We start from the raw sequence: 20,294 nt of genomic DNA, 5'->3' as shown, positions 1-20,294 counted from the left end.
AGAACTATTCAAGGAGCGCATTGCACCACGGCAGCCAGTAAGGACCACGCACCACCGGTCCAACACCAACCTTTCATCTTACCAAACCACACCAGAGGTGGGAGCTTCTCTGAGGGCCAGGCAGTGCGGCGGGCACAGTCCGAAGTGCAGAGCAGCCCCAGGATGGCACCTCGGGCGCAGCGCTCCCGGGAGGAAACGACGACGTCGCACCGCGAGTGAGACGGGGCAGGGACACCCAAGCAGGAGTCACAGCTCTCCTCTTCCCAGCGGTGGTGGCACTTCAGTGGCAATCCTGCTTTCCAATCCTAGTGATGTTTTACTTAGCTACCCATTTCTGTTTCGGTCTTCTCCCCTTCCTTATCTCCTTTTATTTGAATGACACAGCTGTAATCCACAGTCACCTTTTTTCTCTTTTTATTTTCTTGTCCATTCAAGGAAAAAAGTACTTATCAAGACTGCAAAGGGTTATGACTCCGAGCCATCAAGACTTTGTTCTATTGTGGGCAAGATGCTTCTCTCAGCCCAATTTCATACTCGATGCTGAAGGTCGCACCTGCTTGACAAAACCTCTGCCAGCGAAACGCAGACTTGCCAAAATCATTTTTCAAGAGCAAGGAGAAGAGGTGCAGGAGATCAGGTGTTGACCAGCATACTCCAGAAGCTCAAAAAAGCCCACCACTGCACTGTACACAGCAGCAAATTATGCCCCGTGCTCCTTTTAAGTAGCAGTGTGGAAGCATTTAGTTAGCAAGCCAATTTGGTAGCAGCTTTTTCTGGGCCGTGTGGCCCCATCTGTGTATTCCAGTTTAGTTTAGCTTTGACTGATCCCAGTTACATAACTGTACCCTTAAGCTCATAAGTTGTAAGGTCAATATCAGGTTAAACTGTTGCTGTGTAAGACAATATAGGCAAAGCCTGAACTGTCCTACTGCCACATCTATTTTTCTGTGTACCTGATGCAATTCCCAGCTCAAAGCTCGGCAGGAGATTTCCTTTCCTTCTCGCATACCTCTTCAATTTTTTTTTTCCTTTTCATCTGCTGTTTCTTTCCCAGATTATTTTTACTTTTGTAAAACACTCAGGAAGATGACTAAAATGAAAGTGAAAAAAGCTAAATTGACAGGAATGCTTCTGTACCATCATTTTACTGCAGGTGTTGAATTGAAGTGTGCTAGGCAGCGCATCCTATGGCCTGTCATGAGCACACTGAACTACCATGAAATGGGGCAGGAAAAGATAACGGTGTTTTGCCAAATGGTCAGTATTTTTAAACCTAAAGTGAAGTAACCCACGAAAGCAGATGGAGTTCAACTTCAGAGCAGGTCTGTCCCGATAGCACATAGCCCTGCAGGCAGACACCTTGTGAGCCCTGGGCTCCCTAATGCTGGACCTTGCAGGCAGGCTTGGCTAAATGAGCTGGCAGGAAACCTACCTGGCAAGTAGGTAGTGAAACTTCCCTGCCAAATCCCTGCTGAGCTTCTGCTACAGCACTGTCAGGCTGTCTCTTCAAAACACTTGTATTTGAGAAGGGTTTGGTTGGGGCTTTTTCAAAATTTTCCTGACATCTTTGAAAAAATCATCCTTGCTTTCTTTGCGTTTGTGAAACACCAGCAGCGTAGCTGCAGTGTAACTCACGGAGTATTAGCGCAGCAACAACTTTGGAGAATGATGAAATGAAAGAAATCACTCGTCTCATACGTCTGCTTCAGCCTTGACCTGGAGAGCATCATACTTTCTGCAGTAACCCATCAACTTCTGTTTGGTCCAAGGTATGTTGTAGCAAAGGGAAGAGGTGAGAGTTTTCATTTTACTGTGGAAAGAAATGATACTCAAGAGTCATAGGATCACAGAAGAAATCAGGTCAGAAGGGACCTCTGGAGGTCACCTGGTCCAATCTCCTGCTCAAAGTAGGGCCAGCTTCAAAATTTGGTTTGGTTCCTTGGGGTCCTGCCTTGTCAAGGGTTGAAAACTTCCAAGCACAGAGATTCCACAGCTTCTATGGACAACCTGTGTCAATACTTAACCACTCCTGCTATGAATGTTTTTTTTTCCTTAGATCTACTCAAAATTCCTCTTGATGCAACTTGTGACTGTCATTGTGCAATTCTGACAGTACCCAGCTCCATCTTCTCTTTAGCCCCCATGTAGGTAGTAAAAGTGGAATTACATCCCCCCTTAATATTTTCCAGGCTGAAACAAATCTCAGCCTTTCCTTGTGTATCAAACACTCTCATCCCCCAACTGTCTTGATGGCCCTCCACTCTACTTGCTCCAGTGTGGCAGCATCTCCCATGTACAAAGGAGCCCAGATGTGGAGTCACAAACACGAAGTCACTTTCCTTGGCCTGCCGGTTACCTTTTTGCTCATACAACCCAGTATGCAGGCATCCTGTTCTCCACATTACACACCTTCCACCGCTCACTAACTTATCTAACTGGTTTTCCTTTGATCCATGTGAGCTGCTGTAATTTAGCTCCATTTAGGCTAAAAAACAGGCAGGAGGCTCCGTTACGTAGTTCACTCCAAGAAAGAAAAGCTTGCTCATCTGTCACACTCGCTCTGCCTCTGTTGAGGAGAGGTTTATGAAACAGAAAAGTTCCATCTGAGCCTTGATGGAGCGTGAAAATGGTATGTGCTCAGACCTCAAGCAGAGAAAAGAATCAAGAAGCATTTTGGACCGTGCACCAGAGATTTTTCAAATATGCAAATTTACCGATGTAAATCTTAGTAATTCTTCTACTAAAAAGTTGCTTTAAAATCCTCCATACAGGTTGACTGCCAATTACATCACATTCCCTTAGCGAATATAGAATTAAGGCACGTTATCCCTTAAAATAAGTAAAACTTCTAATTGTGTTTAAGTAATTTAGTCACCCAATTCTCCCAGCTGGCTATGGTTTGGTACCTGCTCTCTGGCACAGTCTACTTTGGGTACAGTTCGCGAATACGCTGTCCCCTTCTAAAGACGTATGAGTCGTGTCCCCATGGCACGCTGCTACAAGAGCTGTTACTAGATGCAGAGACACGAACGCATGCTTGAGAAACAGTAGTGAAGCGCTGAGCAAAAGGCACACCATATTTTGTCAGCAGGAATGTTATGAAATAGCCACAAGAAAACTCAACCATATTGTTCTAATTTAGGATAGAGTAGATAGGGTCTTATTTTGGAGTATGAAAATGTAATCTATCCCAGTCTCTCTTTCCCCACCACCCCTTTCAAATAACAGCCTGCCCTGTCATCCACATTAAATTAACAGCTAAACATAGTTGACTTCCAACCAGGATGTTACAAGGATTTAGCCTTCCTATATACACATACACTTACAAAAGAAATTGTGGTAAGGAGATTGAGATCAAAATATTATTGCCCAGAATCCTTTTAAAATAGAGGGCAGGGAAAAAAGAAGAGGGATTTCTTTATGATGTAAGAAGGATAAATATGATACGTGCGATCAAAACAACACAATTTGAGAAGTTATAGCACATGTGTTAATCCGCGTTCTTTAGCTTCAAATCCTCCCATTTCATGTAAGTGTCAGCTTATCCCAGAGCTGGACGGCACAGTATAACAAAACAACTGTGTATCTTATAAAAACAGAAGACTGTGAGATCTCTCGGACAGTTTGCCCAAAGACTCTATTGTGCCTCAACTCTTATGAGAATACAATTCAGAAAGGTTTATTCAATAAATTAAAAGAAATACCTCCTACAGGAAGCAAAAGACATAACAGAATGAAAAACATTTCCTGTAGGAGGAATATTTTTAGACTTTTAGAGAGAAAGGCAAATGAAAACTGAAGAGAGCACTGCCAACTGGTTTCTCACCACATTACTCTCAGTAGGGTGCAACTCAACTGAAATTACCCCTCAGAGAAAAAAGAAAAAGACAGTGCTCAAAAACCATCTTCCTGTATTACAACTGTGGCAGAAAACAAAGGGATAAGGCCAATAAAACCTGAAAATAGCAGTGGAAAAATTGTATTAGTCTTCCTCGTACAAAATCTGTTATAGATGTTCAGTGGAGGTACAGTCCCATCACTGAAAATCAAATCCAGGAAGCCAGTCCTTTGGAGAAGCATGACACTGAGGCAGTGCAAAAGTAATATTAATCACACTATTAAAAAAATAATATTTAATTTGTTAGCAAAGTCTGTATCATACTCTGCACTTTGCTGAAAACCATTTGTCCATTTGTGAGACAAACCATTTATGAGAACAAAAGGATTCATTCACATCTGACATGGTCAGTCCAAATAATAGGCTACAACTACAGTAAAGCAGCTTTTTTTTTTCTTTTTTTTTTGGTGTGTGACCTCCAGGTGATGAAAGCAAGAAAAAGACACATTATCTTCCTTTTTAATGTTTGGTATGGAGGATAACTGAAGATATACATAACAAGGACAACTAGAAATGGATAAAAGCCCAACCTGAAAAGGACTGAGTGCGTGGAACAGGAACTCATAAATGAGCAAGGGAAAAAAATGAAAAGCAAGACCTACCCAACGTCCCAGAAGGTTCTCAGCACCCACAGCGAGAGCTTCTGCATGGGACTGAGCACTCCTCTGCATCCTCACTAAGTGCAACGCTCAAAAATCTCTTTTTCAGCGTAAGTCAAAGAGTCCTCGTGGAGAAATGCTGTAAATCAGAAGGACTTTGCTTTGAGAGGATACAGAGCAAATAGGAAGACCCAGAAAAGACAGTTCTGGTTTGACAGCTTGAGAGGCTGACACAAGCTGTTCCCATAGCCGGGACAGTGAGGATGATGACCCACGGCTAAGAGCTTTAGGGTGGGAAATGGGGTGTTTGTATTTACTGCCCAGAGACACAGTACCTAACCTACTTAGCTCCAAAACCATGAACATGTGGTACCCAACATCTGGTTCCAGTACGACAGTGTGGTGACCGTTGAACACTGGAAGCTCATCAAATCCTTCAAAAACTTTAATAACTCCTTGCTGACAACCAGAGTGGAACAGACATGTAACTTGAAATAGCCAGTCTGTACACATCTAGGAAAAGCTGAAACTCAACCAGAAAGCCTGTGCGTACATTTCCATTGATATGTATTATTGCTACAGGATAAGAATAGGTAAAAAATAACAGAAATTATTTTGAACAAACACTGCTTAAAAATCTGCAGAAAACAATAGATACAAAAGTTTTAAGCACAGATGAAGTAAGTAAAATTCCTAGGACTGAATGACAACTAAAGGCTTTGCTTCCTACCTGATACTCTGTTTTGACTGGCAGTATTCGCCCACCAAAAGTAAACCACACACTTGAGTATTCTGTCAGATTGAAGTCTGAGAGCTCGATACCTTGACAAATTGGACGATGAGTTGCAATGTCAAATTCCAATGAAGTCTGAATCTCGCCCTTACCTCCTTATTGCCCCCTTCCAGTTTCCATAAGCTGAATGAAATTACTTGGTCTCCTCTCTCACCATCCAGACACCTGGTTCAGTTAAAAACCAGTATAACCCAGGATGTACAAAATCTCTGTTTTAATACATCAGCTTAATTCCAGTGACCCTTACATTCTCAAATACTATGCCACATAGCCAGAAAATCAAATATGAGCAGCATTACATCATGTTTAATGAGACTAAGATAGTATGGTCATTATAACCTTAATTTTCATTACCTTTTTACATAAAGATTTCAACTTTGCAACTCTGACACTGGTAGAATCTAGTTACTACTATACTAGCATGAGCATTCAGCCCTACTTGCTCAGAACTCCCTGCTGGTTTTCATTATGATATTTATATCTGGAAGAAAAAAAAAAAAAAAACCCCACAAACAACCATGCTTAATACCTATATGCTTGTATTGCTGCTACACTGCAGAAGAGTGAAGAGAGACTCCTGAAAAGTTCTCCACCTGCAAATTGTCAGAGCTGCAGTTCTTGTCATACAAGAGAATCTGCAAAGCTAAACGTGCCGCAACTTCATCATGAAGTCAAGACAGCAGTCTGGGTTGTTGATATTTCAGAGGCTGCTCAAAATTACTTTTCAGCCTCATTTCTATTATTTTCACAAGTTCCTTTCCCATTACTTAAGCAATGCACACTCGGGGAGAATTCTGTCTGTCCTAGCTGTCAACTCCCATATTTTCACCGAACGTCATCAGATGTAATTTAGTTGGGAATGGGAAGAGTACATTTGCCAAATTCAGAAATGTTGAATATATTTAGTTACTTTTAATGGCATTCCTCTTCATACAAGATCCACAACATTTCTGCCCACCAAGTTTTGCAATTCTAGAACTCCTACAGCATTGACTGGGTTGGATTTAGGCTGAAAAGAATCTGTGCATCTAGTGTTTTAGGGTGTTGTATGGAGGAAAATAAAGCAGAACAGTTCAGTGATAAATATCAGCGCACCAAGTTTTTTACTGTAAAAAACCAAAAACCTTCCAAAATAGAGTTTTCACATATTGCATTAAAAACCCCCTCTCAAACGCAAAAATGCAAGTTAGCAATTTGGGGGATGGGGCAGTGTCCAGTTTTTTAAATGTTTGGAGGAAGATCAAAAAAACAAGGTGACAAAACCCCATCTAAACACGCTAGATCCCCGTTTTATTCCCTGGACAGTTAATTGGGGCTCTGCATGGGAATTCATCTCAACCTGTCTTCCACCCACATAGAAAAAGGTCTGGATTAGGTATCAAGATGCTTAAAGATAAGTATAACAGACACTGAGCTATATATCACTCTTCAGAGATTATTATGGCAAAAAGATCAATTAGTGGTGATTCCTTGCAAATCCTTCCCAAAGATGGACAAATTTTCCAACCAATGGGGAAACAATTTTAGCGCATCTCATCATAACAAGCCACAAAAGAAGCACTGACAAATGCAGAAGCAACAAAGTCAAAAACATAAGGCTGTGAACACAGCAAAGATAAAGCCTGTAAGACTATGGCAACTGGAGAATAATAAATACGACATTGACACAAAAGACTAAACGTTGAAGAGATATTCCATTAAAATATTTGCATGTATAGCGTTAAATTAGTGTATTGGGGAGTACTGACCTTTAGACGATGTGAGCTATTGCAGCCTTCAGTGGCAGAGCCTTATCCCCAGTTCTAAGTGCAGCGGCTTTGCTTTTACACCTGGAAGGCTTGCTTCCTCTGGCTAACCCCTAGTGGGACGGCTGTGCTGTCACATCACCACCACTCCAAGTGCAATGCCTAGTGAAAACCGGGGAAAGGGTGTTTTCACTTATGTATCTCACCCTAAATCTTTTGAAAGTGATGCAGCATATATTCTTCTATTTCACGTTTTCTTCCTGCATCCTAATGAATAGGAGAAAACCGCCTTCTTTCTCTCTTTTCTGTAGGTAATCTACAAATTTCAGAGTATATATCCATCGCTGCTCACGAGTTGAACAGGGGAAGGAAAAATAAGGAAAAGCTCTCCCTCCTCTAAATTTACAATGAACAGGTTCTGTTCCTGCAAACTTGATTGTGCAGTCAGTCCTTTCCCTCTCCAGAATAACTTGTCCCACTAACCTCAAAGAAAAATACTCACTTGAAGCACCCAACGATATATAACCATATGGGAGCATGACCTCTCGGTTTGCCCAATTTTTAAGGATTTTGCCTTGCCCTTTTTCTCTGAAAGCATTTTTCACACATGTCCTTCCATCAGCATAGTTTTGAAGCAAGCACAGGCTGTAAAAAAGCAGGAAGATGCAAGCTACCCACTCACAGTACCTTGGGAAAACGGGGTTTAAAATAATTCGCTAAAAACAGTCATGCTCAGGGAAAACTTTGGTAAGCAAGGACATACAGACAGAGGGAATCTGAGACCGTCTTCCCAATGGATTTAAACTCTTAAAGTATCAAGCAAGTGCATTTACGGATGCTGACCCCCCAAGGTACCTATTAGTTGAAACTGTTCTTGTGAGCGTTCACTACTTCCAACAGCCATGCCCTGAATTATCATTCCACACGACTCAAACAGAAGTTATAAATTAATTTAGCTAAACTAATGTTGTTCCGATTTTGTGGACAGGCATCTCCAGCATCCTTGCAGCTAGCCACAGCTTGGCCAGCCGGCAGCTCAGAAGACACCAGGATGACTCCTGGCTTGTCCCCCAAAACGTGGTGAGGAACCAGGGTGACCTTCCCTCCTGCACTGTGGGAAACCCCTCGCCCCATTGTGCTTGCCAGAAAGCCTCCCTGGGTGAGCGAGCAGGTCAATCTCAGGCAGCTCTCTCAGGAGGAGGAGGAGGAGGAAGCGAGGAAGGGCTGAGCCAACCGCCCGCAGCAACCCCACGGCGCTGAGGAGCAAGTTGCAAACTCACGATGGTGCCTCCTGCTTCCTGGCAGCCAGGCGTGCGAGCAGGAAGGCTGCAGATGTTACACTACCATTACTTTAAAAACAGCTCTCCCCCCAAAAAAAAGCATATTAGCTGGAGATGTTAACATTTAATTATTCAGTAACACACGGCATATGATAGCAAAATAATCAGGCCATATAAGTTTAAGCGTGTAGATTTGGTTTATCATAACAAAGAGATTACTCAGATACATTCACGTGATTTGCTCTATTTGTTGTACACATGCTGTGGCTTTCCATTGCCATCTTTAGGACAGAAAAATAAGCAGAAGAATTAACACAACTTGAGACTTCACACGGATCTATTCATTTTGAGCTATTCTGGACTTTTCACCTGGCAAACGTATTCCAGTCGGTCACTGTAAAACACTTGTATCCTTAACTTGTACGGGACTGCTCACAGACTTTAGCATAAATGTATGACTAAATGTTGGCAGAATCAAGGCATTAAGGTGTCTCTATATATTTTTACTGCCTTTTTCCATGATATTTAGTTTACTTAGAGAGTCATTCAACCTTATGAAACACTTAATGAAAGCATAATAGTCATAACAGACTTAATTTTGTAAGTGAAAGTGAATTTTCTTTAAGGAAAATGGCTTAAAAGAACAGCTGAGATCTGATGGGAATTGAGGATGAATGCTTTTTTCCCTTGTTAAAAAATCCCCCTCGGCTTTGCCCCCCTGAAACCACTGGAAAGGTTGTCACTGATTTCCACAGACCCAGGAACAGGTTTTTTATTTAAGCAGCATATACACGAGCAGATAATAGGAAGGGGAAAGAATGCTTGTCAGCGAAGTAAAGCTCTACTAAAAATAATCTTTACAATTGTAAAATATTCTTGTGAATAAAATTAGATGTCGATAAAGAAGAGCCAGATCACCCGGGAGGAAGAGACACTTCTGTCGCATAATGCTGCACATCCAAAAATCTGTGGATCCGAGAATACACTTTCTTTGTGTCAAGTCTTTAGGGGCGACCTGCTGCCGAAACTGGAAATCCCCTGTGCAGTCTGGGACCTATTAAAAATTACTGATGAATGGCCGTGTGAACTGAGCAGCAACCTTTCCATCCCTAGGCCAGTAGACAGGCTTATGGTATAAAATGCTGAAGTCGAAGAACTACAATTAAAAAACAAACAAAAAAAAGGTAAAACAAACAAACCATCCTTCTCCTGGCCTCTTATCAAAGATGTTAACAGAGATTTTGGCCTCTCATACAGAAATGTGAATACAGCTGGTCCAGGCGCTCCTACCCCTGCGGCACCAGGCTGCCTGAGAGCGGGACTGGCACAGCGCGCCAGCCCGGGCTGCAAACCGCATCTTCACCGCATCCCTCCTGACGCCACCGCACTGGTCCAGCTTGGGACGGAGGAAGGAGGTCCTGCTCAGAAGTTATTCTTTTGGGAGGTTCTGAAGAGAAAATCTCCATTGCGTTTTTACTTTGCTTTACCACTTTAGAGATTAAGGTAGGGGGAAGAAAATAATTCCCATATACATCTCCTAAAATATTAATTTTAGTGCATAACTCAGTTGCTTGCACAGTGGCTTTAGAGGAATATTTTCCAAAAAGTGCAATTATACTGAAGATGTTGGAATGAAGGTAAAGAAAACAGGTTTTGTAATGAATATCTCTTTTATTCCCCAGCTAACAGGATGGGAATTTTTAAATACTCAGACCAAAACCTTCCATGCTCATTTTCGGCTTGCAGTCATCTATTCAGTTGTCTTTTACAGCTGAGTAAAATCATTGTCATGATATACTTCATTTTTCAAGTTGGAAAAAAACTTGAATGACAGGTTTCCTGTTGAGAATGCAGCATAATTTCGATAATGGCACCTTTTAAAGTTACAATATTACAGACAGTTATTTCCTTTTCACCCAGTAAAATGTGGTTTTTTCACCTCCTCAAGCACACTTGCTTTGCCACAGCTAGGGTGAAGCCCCAGAGACAAAGAATCCTTCACTTCCTAATGACTGACCAAATCCTTTTCCAATAAAGACTAAATAGGAAGCAAACAACCAAATCCTTTATGAACAATGCTATTTTATGATAAACCCAAAGTGAATGACCATGAGGGCGCATGACTGCAATAAGAGGAGGAATATGATCAAAATTACGTATGTGCAGTTTCTTTTAAAACATCAGTTAAAATCATTTATACGTGTCGTTGCTGATGGCTACAACTAAGTTAATATTTGTATAACACCTTGAAAATAGAAACTCTGAAACCAGCAGGTATCAGACTGTACGTCAACTGATGTACAACGCCACAAATTCACAGCAACGACGTTGACCCACCGCAGCAGCCCGGCTTCAGGTGCAGCACACCCTGCTCCTACATCGCAGCCCCACCGCTGGGACTGCCGGCACGACGACCGCGACGACACTGTGCCCGACTGACGGCTCGTGGAGAGCGGTGGCCACCTGCCCAGCCCAGACATGGGGACCCAGCACAGAGTTGCAGATACTCGCTTGTCCTGACAGCACTGGGCTCAGACCTTCCAAAATCGTTCTTTTACAATAGAATCATATGCTGTTTTTTTTTTTTCTTAATGTTAATGTGATTTGTTTTTTTTAAACTACACTCACGCATATGTCTCAGTTACTCTAAAAAAATCAGGCCTCACCAATAGGAAAGATGCCACCAAAATACAAGACCACACTTCGTTAATGTAAACACCCATTTCTTAAATGTATTAAAGATAAATCACCCAGGTTCAAATGCCAGGTAAACAACAATTTGTCAGAGGACAGCTCTGTAACATCACACAAAACTGCACTGAATCAAATTTAACTATAAATTACATCACTATACTGCAATCATGCTATTAGTAATACAATATACCCCCCCCCAAAAGAAAAAAAAAAAACAAAACTTTTACTATTTAAAAATGCTAGATACACATCAAATTAGGAAAAAATCATGCTTTGGAATTTACAGTCTGAAGATGTGCTGTGCTACATGGTTTGACAACATACAGATCTGAAAAAAATGCCCCATGTGTCTGACACCTTTGCGCGGATTCAGTGAAAACAGGGAGACCCGCTTACGGTCGCAGATCAGAGACCGTGCTCTGAGTCTTGGACTCAGTCAGGAAACTCTGCGCAGGAAATCTTACCTATCATATACTTTTGGGTATCAAAGCTTAAGCAGATAAGCAGCCAACTTACCCTTAATTAGTGCGAGCATCCGCTATCTCCCTGGAGGTTTTTTGTCACTGACACTGCAACTCCCACAAACTTTCATTGAAATCACAAAATTTTAGCTAACTTAAAATTTGGGGGTCAATAGATGAAACACTGCTATGAGTCACTTCTGATGGCAAGATTTAATCCATTTTTGAAAACTGTTGAAAATCTTCGCTGCCTTTTTTAATGCCAGCCAACACCACGCCTAAAGCAGGCACCCAAGTGCTGTCGCTCCATCCCAACTGGTAGATGGTGACAACTTTCATACCCCCAAGCTAACAGGTGGATGCGAGGGCTCGTTTGGGGTGAGACGCAGCGTTCGCTCTTAAAAACTACATTTGGTAATCTTATGCAGTGATGGTGCCTAGTCTGGCTTTGGATCCCAGATCACTATATAAGGTAGCGATTTTTCAAGGGCTTCCGCATCCCACAGAAACAATGGGGCTGTTTTGTTGATAGGTCTAGTTAGTGGTGGTTGTACATAATAAACACTTCTTCAATGGCAATGGCAATAAAAGGAAAAGGCTGCCTTCCGACCCCAACCCAAAAGCTCCGGGAGGCACTACTAAACAGTGAAGCGTGAAACCTCATCGCCACAAACAGGATGGAGAATTTCTTCAAACAAAAAATTTCTTCTCCTGCTACAAAGGGGCATGCGTAACCAACTCGCAGAGCAATCGCTATCAAGAAACAATGCCACATTCTTTGAATACATTTGTCCAGATGGTATGATATCTGCAGCCCAACATCGACGACATCCAAGTTAAATGAATAAATATTTGCATTGCAAAGTTGGATTTGTCTTGGAATACGATCGCTCCTCATGTGGTTTTGACACATGTGCGTTGTCAAATAAATCATAGCTCACTGGGTGTGCACATTAAAAATAATTTGTCTATCTTGTTAGAAGCCATCACATACTTCAGTTTACGAGGTGTGAAACTGGGAGGGGAAGGTTTTACATGCCCGGGACAACTATATATGGAGTCCGTCACGGGAACATCAAATGCCGCCGTCCGCCCCACCAACGCCGCGGATCCCCACGCCCAGCGCTAACACCCGTGCCCGTTTCCCACAGCGGCCTCGACGGCACCGCAGCCGCAGCCCGCGGCCGTGGCTGGCCCTCCCGCGGACACGCGCGGAGCCGCGCCGCGCACCAAACACCGTGGGGGGGTGGGGGGGCGCAGGCGGCGCCCCGCGGGGCCGCCCCGTCCCGAGGACCAGCGGCTGCGGGGCTCCGAGGGGCGGCCCCGACGGGGCGGGCGGGCGGGCGGGCGGCGGCGGCGCACGCCGGGGGCGAGGGCGGCGCGGCGAGTGCCCGTCCCCGGGGGGCGGGCGGGCCTACCTCGGATTTCCACACGACGTAGGCGGCGGGGCGAGGCCCGGGCGACGAGGGCTGCCCCTTCCTCTGCTGCAGCCAGCGCCGGGGCGAGGAGAAGATGCTGTTGGCGGGGCCGGCGGGGCCGCTCAGCGCCGAGGCCGAGGGGGTGCGCGTCAAGAAGGGCAGCTCCCAGCCCGGGCTCCGCTTCCCGCGGGGGCTCTCCTCGTCGAAGAGGGCGCTGCCCGGCGGCGACCGCTCCAGCGGGGTGCTGGGGGTGGAGAAGGAGGCGCCGGGGGGCGGCGGGGCGCCCCGGGAACCGTGGCGGTCCCCCGGGGGGCTGCCGGCGGCCCGCGACCGCGACGACCGCCCCACGCCCTCGCCGTCCTCCCGGCCGCCGCCGATGATGGCGGGGTCGAGGCTGCGCGTCTGGCGGAGCCTCCGCTTGGAGAGGCTCTTGGCGGCGACGGGGGCGGCGGCGGCCGGGGAGGAGCAGGAGAAGACGCTGCTCAGCAGGCTCTGCGCCGACATCGCGGCGGCCGCTGCCCCGGGCACGGCGGGGGTGGCCGGGGGTCCCGAGGTCTCTCTGTCTCTGCCTCCGGCCCCCGCCGCGGCGGCGTGGAACGCCGCAGCTCCCGGGGCGCCCTCCACGCCCGGGTTCAGCCCCCGGCGGCGCGGACCGACGGCGGCACCGGGGGGCTCATGGCGGCGTCTGGCGCTGGGGCTGCTCCGGGGCTGCCGCCGCCGCGGTCACTTTGCTGGGAGGGAGAGGGAGGGAAAGGGAAAAAAAAAAAAAAGTTACGAGAGAAAAGGGGAGGGAAGGAGGCAGCAGCGGAGCTTTTATCTCGGCTCGCCGCAGCCTGCCAGAGTCACTCCCCCCTCGGCTGCGATGCGCACGGGAGCCGCTGGCCGCCCCCCCCACCCCGTCGGGTCTCCGGGTGGCAGGGCCCGCCTGCCTCCCCCCGAGGCGGGGAGAGCCGGTCCCGGTGTCGCCCGCAGCCCGGCGCCGCCTCGGGGCGCCCACGTCGGGGGCGCGGCGGCCGGTAGCCCCGCCGGGCTGCGCGGGCACCGGGGCTGCGGCTCCCGGGCGCTGCCTCGGGCGGCCCCGACGGGGCGCTGCGGCCGCACCGGGATTGTGCGGTTGCGTTTTGGGGAGGGATCGAGTAGCGAGAGCCAGTTGTTTTTCGGAGCGATCGTTCCGAAGGAGCAGCCGGGGAAAGCCCCGGCCTGACCCTGCCAAGTCCAGCGCCGCATCCCCGTCCCGCCGGCGTCCGCTGGGGAGCGGCGGGGACACGCTGGGCTGCTGGTTGTGGGACCCCCGTATCCTCCCCGGCCGTGTTCTGGGGTGCTGGTGCCTTCAGGGAAAACTTGCAGGAATAGGCAGGGTGCTCGCAGTGTACAGCACACGTCTGTAGTGCTACCAGGACCGGGTCTTCAACGGATCTTGACCAGCAATTATGTTCTGACTCAAGTCTCTCTTTCCATCCTGTGCCAATTTGAGAAGATGGTCTTACATATTTAACCACAACGAACACCTACTTTGAAGGCAGACTCTGCTATTCCTGTCTGACAGCCTGTGCAGAACAACCCCACATAGAGGCACATGAGTGCCACAGGCAGCGTGGGTCGCCCAAGACCTGTAACTGTTCCGCTGGGTACCTCACAGCAGCAGAAAAAAAGGAATGGGACCAATGAAGCTGAGCCTCCTCAGGACAAATAACTAAACTTGCTTCATCCTTTATAGAGACTTTCTCTGCTCTCTCTCCAAGCATAGGCAAGGAAACCTTTATCGGGAGAAAGGAAAAAACTTGGGAAAGCCAAAACCGTAAAGAAACGCAGGAACAGAACGCGCGCAGAGGAAGAATACCACACAGCCCCACGAAGGCTGGCAGCCAGCCAGCCAGCTCCTTCCCCACCTGGAGAGGAGGAAGCAGTCCCTCAGCCGCAGGATCCGACTCCTGCCCCCCTCTCTCAGCTGGGAACACTGAGTCCTCCCCTCACTGGAAGCAGTTCAACAGTGATGCTTGTCAGGCTCTTTAGGGAGGCTCTGCACCATTGTTTACTTACTGTATCAACTTTATTGATAGCTGACCGCTAGCTTCATGGATGAGTTCAGATCTGTTGCTTTTTTATTAGTGAGGAGTACAGACATTAAATTTTTCAAGATGAAAAGCAAAATACACAAACCCAAATCCTGGTTTGCTTCTAGACCTATACTTTCATTTGTGGAGAGAGTGGAAGACACCTAGGGAGAGACTAGCCAAGAGCTCCAGAGCAAGTCTTGAATCTTTCCTGTCTTCGATGAAATCACTGTTAGACTACTGGTTCTTTGGGGCCTAGGTATCCTTCTTTTGACCTGAGAAACCACTATCTCCACAGTCTCCCAAAAAGTATCACAGACAACTCTTAAAATTCCTTAGAAAAAGACTGGCTATTTTGAAAAAAAAAACAAAAAAACAAAAAAAACCCCCAAAAAACCACAAAAAAACTCCAACAAAAAACCCCCCCAAAACCCACAAACAACAAAACCAAAACAATCCCCCCCCTCCCCCCCCCCAAAAAAACCAACCTCAAGCACAACACGAGTTATTTTCCCCTCATGCTGCATTTTTCTCCTCAAACCCTAGTGCTGGGTTGGGTTGTCCTCCCAGGTGTCCTGGAGCCTGTGCAGGTAAGTGCTCTGTGGCAGTATTTTCTAGTTTTATCAACAGAGGGAGCAGACAGTTCTTTTCTTTGTGGCATTATTTAAGGTTCATAAAGAGAAACAGCACGCTAGCCCATCCACTTTCAAAGGGAAGCATTCTGCTTTCATCTAATGTTTCCAAATTTTTTCTCCATTTTTTTTTGTTTGAAAAGGAGTTTTTCCTCCATATTTTAATAAACTGTTATATTGCCTAATTCCAAACCCTGCTAGTTCCTCCACAGCTAAGGTTGCAGCTGTTTCTGTTTAAAGCTTCATTTTGCCTCCTCATTAATGCCTTCAATAAGGTCTCATGCTTGAGACTAAAAAGAAGTTCTGAAGCATAAAACAATGATCCGAGTTTGTTTCTGTGGTTCTGTGCCCATGCTAGCAATTTGCTTGAGAGAGACACGACTGCAATACAGCTTTACAGTCCTGTGGCTCCAAGCATTCACTTTGGTCCTCTACAAATGTATCACTGGAACACGAAAGGACAGGAAGACGCAAGGAAAAACAGTAGAGGGGGAAATTCAGAGCTGTAATCACGTGAGGAGCAGAGAGGACAATCACGCCTGCCTCCAAAATCCACTAGAAATGGTTCCTGCCATTCTCAGTGGGGTGAGTTGCCCGCTTTGAAGAGCTGATACTCTTGGGCGCAGCCAGCTGCCAGCAGGCAAACCTCCAAGTGCAGACTCAGATCCTCACGCACCACACACACAACCTGTGAAAGGAGATGGAAACGATCAGGTGAGTGCAACATTAAGAGCATACATCAGCTTACAAGTAACTACTCTAAATGAAGTGGAAGCAAAGCATTCTTATTTCCATCTATTTCAGCCCAGGTATTGCTATTGCCCAGCTGATTTTCTCCATGAGAGCACTCATGAAAAATTGGAGAATTGGTTTAGTGAGACAGAGACCCGGAGAATCATCACAGCTGCAATTCAGTGAGCAAAGCCAACATATGCATAGAGATGCTTTGTGTCGACAGCTTCACAGCCTGTCTTTGCTGCTGTCTGTATCTTTCGGCAGCAACAGCAATATAAGCACTTACTGATTATTTTTTAAGTTGCTGTTTATTATCACTATTAACTGCATTGTTGTGAGACTGGGCAGCACCACCCATGTATGCAGCTAGGCTCCAGGGCTCTGGTGGGCACTGTACAAGCACAGAACAAAAAGACAGTCCTAGTCCTCAAGCTTTAGCACTAACCTCCAGCCAGAAGGTATCAGCGGTGTAGCCATATAAGCAGAGGAATAGTGAGACAATATTAGTTGATCCGATATTGGTCATCAGCCCTTCTCTTCTGAAGCAAAGCTGTTTGTGTAACTGCTGCCGATAAGGTCGCAATAGCAGTCGAGGAACTGGGCAGTCCTTCCTGGAGCTGGGAGTAGCAGTATAGACAGTGGATGTACTGACTGCTGGGGTTGGAAAGGCTTTCCTAACAGCTTGCACTGTCATATTTTTTTACAGTGAAAGCTTAAATCCAGTGCGAATGTTTATTCTTTGTTTTGTCTCACTGCACGTCACTGCCGTAAGCAGTAGTCGGCTGACTTACTGCAGCATGAAAGATCTCTCCTCAGCTTTTCAAGTCTGTATTACTGAAAGTGAGCAGTAGTGATATGAATCAATAATGCAATAAAAAGTCAGAAATATTCTGAGGGATGAATGCATTTGGAAATTATGACTTTCTAATCGTCAGTTTTATTCTGAAATATCTTCAGTCTTAGCACACAGAGTAGGAGTACAGAAGCATTCCCTGGGCATGCAGGCATGGCGCTTGGGAAGCCAAAGCTCAGCTGTTGGTGTAACCAGCGAAGGATGTCAAGGGCAACAAGAGCAGCTTCTGCCACCACAGTAACAGTGAAAGAGTATCAAAGGAAGGTGCAGGACCTCTGCTGAAAGCAGCAGGTTACATAGTGTCGATAGGCAGAGAGGAGGCTGAGGTACTCAGTGCCTTCTTTGCCTTGATCTTCACCAACAGAGTCTGCCAGCCCTTTGTGCCTCAAGGAGAAGAGAATCTGTTAGTAGTGGAAAAGGACTGTCAGGGATCTTCTCTTGAGGAATCCCAGCCCATGCAAGTCTGGGGAACCAGCCAGGTTCCCAGCTGGCAGATGTCACTGCAATGCCACTTTTTATCTTTGAAAGGTCATGGAGATTCAGAGATGTACCTAATGGCTGAAAAAAGCTAAATGTTGCACCTTGTCTTCCAAAAGAGCAAGGTCAATCCAAGGAGCTACAGGCTGGTGAGTTTCACTTTGGGAAAATCACAAAAGCAAGTTCTCTGGGAAGCCATTTCTGGGCATACAGAGGAGAAAAAGGTGGCTGGTGACCAAGGGTAAATCATGCCTGACCAACCTGATCACCTGCCTTGATCCATGGATGATGGGAGAGCAGTGGATAGAAGGCTTTCAGCCTTTCCCATTTTCCAGTCAGTGGGGTCTTCACCGGACTGTCATTACTTCTCAAATATGATGGATAGTGGATATGATGGATAGAACTTCATCTGCCAGTTCCCTCAGGACCCGTGGATGCATCTCATCAGGTCCCATGGACTTGTGCATCTTCAGGTTCCTTAGATGGTCTCAAACCTGATCTCCTACAGTGGATGGTTCATTCTCCCAGTCCCTGCCTTTGCCTTGTACAACTTGGGCAGTGTGGCCTGAGCACTTGCTGGTGAAGACTGAGGCAAAAAAGTCATTGAGTACCTCAGCCTTCTCCATGTCCTGCGTAACCAGGTCTCCCATATCATTCTGGAAGGGGCCCACATTTTCCCTAGTCTTCCCTTTATCACTGATGTAGCTATAGAAGCTTTTCTTGTTGCCCTTGATGTCCCCGGCCAAATTTAATTCTATCAGGGCTTTGGCTTTCCTAACCTGATCCCTGACCGCTCGGACAATTTTTCTGTATTGCTCCCAGGCTTGGGAGCCCTTTCTTCCAGCCTCTGTGGGCTTTCTTTTTGTGTTTGTCTAGGAGCTCCTGGTTCATTCATGCAGGCCTCCGGGGGTTTTTGCCCGACTACTTCTTTGTTGGGATGCATCTCTCCTGAGCTTGGAGGAGGTGATCCTTGAATACTAGCCAGCTTTCTTGGGCCCCTCTTCCCTCCAGGGCTTTGTCCCATGGTACTCTACCAAGTAGGTCCCTGAAGAGGCCAAAGTCTGCTCTCCTGAAGTCCAGGGTAGTGAGCTTGCTGTGTGCCCTCCTCGCTGCCCTGAGGATCTTGAATTTCACCATTTCATGGTCACTGCAGCCAAGGCTACCCTCGAGCTTCACATCCCCTACCAGCCCCTCCTTGTGGGTGAGAACAAGGTCCAGCATGGCACGTCTCCTCGTGCGGTCCTCTATCAGTTGGAGAAGGAAGTCATGATCAATGCATTCCAGGAACCTCCTGGATTGCTTGTGCCCTGCTGTGTTGTCCCTCCAACAGATATCAGGGTGGTTGAAGTCCCCCATGATGACCAGGTCTTGTGAATGTGAGGCTGCTCTTATCTGTATATAGAGGCCTTCATCTGCTTGGTCTTCCTAGTCGGGTAGCCTGTAGCAGACCCCCAGTATGATGTCCCCTGTCCCTGCTCTCCCTTTAATCCTGACCCATAAGATCTCGTTTGACTTCTCATCCATCCCCAGGTGGAACTTCATGCACTCCAGCTGGTCATTGACATAAAGAACGACGCCCCCTCCTCGTCTCTCCTTCCTGTCCTTCCTAAAGAGCCTGCATCCTTCCATCCCAGCGCTCCAGTCATAGGAGCCATACCACCACATCTCTGTGATGCCAATAAGATCACAGCCCTGCAGGTGTGCGCATGTCTCCAACTCCTCTTGTTTATTCCTCATGCTACGTGTGTTTGCATAGAGGCATTTAAGTTGGGCCTCTGTCATGGTTTTACCCCAGCCGGCAGCTGCGCCCCACACAGCCGCTTGCTCGCTCCTCCCTGGTGGGATGGGAGAGAGAATCGGAAGAGTGAAAGTAAGAAAACTCGTGGGTTGAGATAAAGACAGTTTAATAGGTAAAGCAAAAGCCGTGCACACAAGCAAAGCAAGACAAGGAATTCATTCACCACTTCCCATGGGCAGGCAGGTGTTCAGCCATCCCCAGGAAAGCAGGGCTCCATCACGCCTAACGGGGACTTGGGAAGACAAACGCCATCACTCCCAACGTCCCCCCCTTCCTTCTCCTTCCCCCAGTCCTTTATATGCTGAGCATGACGTCATACGGTATGGCACATCCCTTTGGTCAGTTGGGGTCAGCTGTCCCGGCTGTGTCCCCTCCCAACTCCTTGTGCACCCCCAGCCCACTCGCTGGTGGGGTGGTGTGAGAAGCAGCAAAGGCCTTGGCTCTGTGTAAGCGCTGCTCAGGAATAAGAACATCTCTATATAAGAAAATCATCCCTGTATTAGTAACACTGTTTCCAGCACAAATCCAAAACACAGCCTCATATTAGCTACTATGAAGAGAATTAACTCTACCCCAGCCAAAACCAGGACAGCCGCTAATGAAGCTGACTTGCTGGCTGGAGTGGCTGGAATTCCTTTGTGCCGCACTTCAGGTGCTCTCCTGCTGACCTGTGATCCTTGTCCTGGCTCTGGGCATCTATTACTGGCACTGGCATCAAACCAGTAGGAGTGGGATGGATTGAGGTTCGCCTCCCCTGGCAACTTTAGTTTAAAGCCCTCTTCACCAGCTTGGCAAGGTCTTCCCTTTCTCTGACAGGTGGACCCCATCAGCCCATATCAATAGTCTGGAGGAGGAGA

General features: G+C 46.7%; 1 protein-coding gene across 1 annotated transcript in view; it reads right to left on the bottom strand.

Annotated features, from left to right (window-relative positions):
* Positions 1-13,600, bottom strand: part of ARHGAP6 (Rho GTPase activating protein 6) — a 340,043-nt gene extending 326,443 nt beyond the window's left edge. Inside the window, exon 1 of the mRNA XM_054805736.1 lies at positions 12,889-13,600. Coding sequence (XP_054661711.1) covers positions 12,889-13,392 — 504 coding nt within the window. The 5' untranslated portion in view covers positions 13,393-13,600. The remainder of the gene's footprint in view (positions 1-12,888) is intronic.
* Between the last annotated feature and the right edge of the window lie 6,694 nt (positions 13,601-20,294).

Source organism: Grus americana, chromosome 1 (genome assembly GCF_028858705.1).
Source record: "Grus americana isolate bGruAme1 chromosome 1, bGruAme1.mat, whole genome shotgun sequence".
Lineage (NCBI taxonomy): Eukaryota > Metazoa > Chordata > Aves > Gruiformes > Gruidae > Grus > Grus americana.
This window is presented reverse-complemented; position numbering and strand designations above follow the sequence as displayed.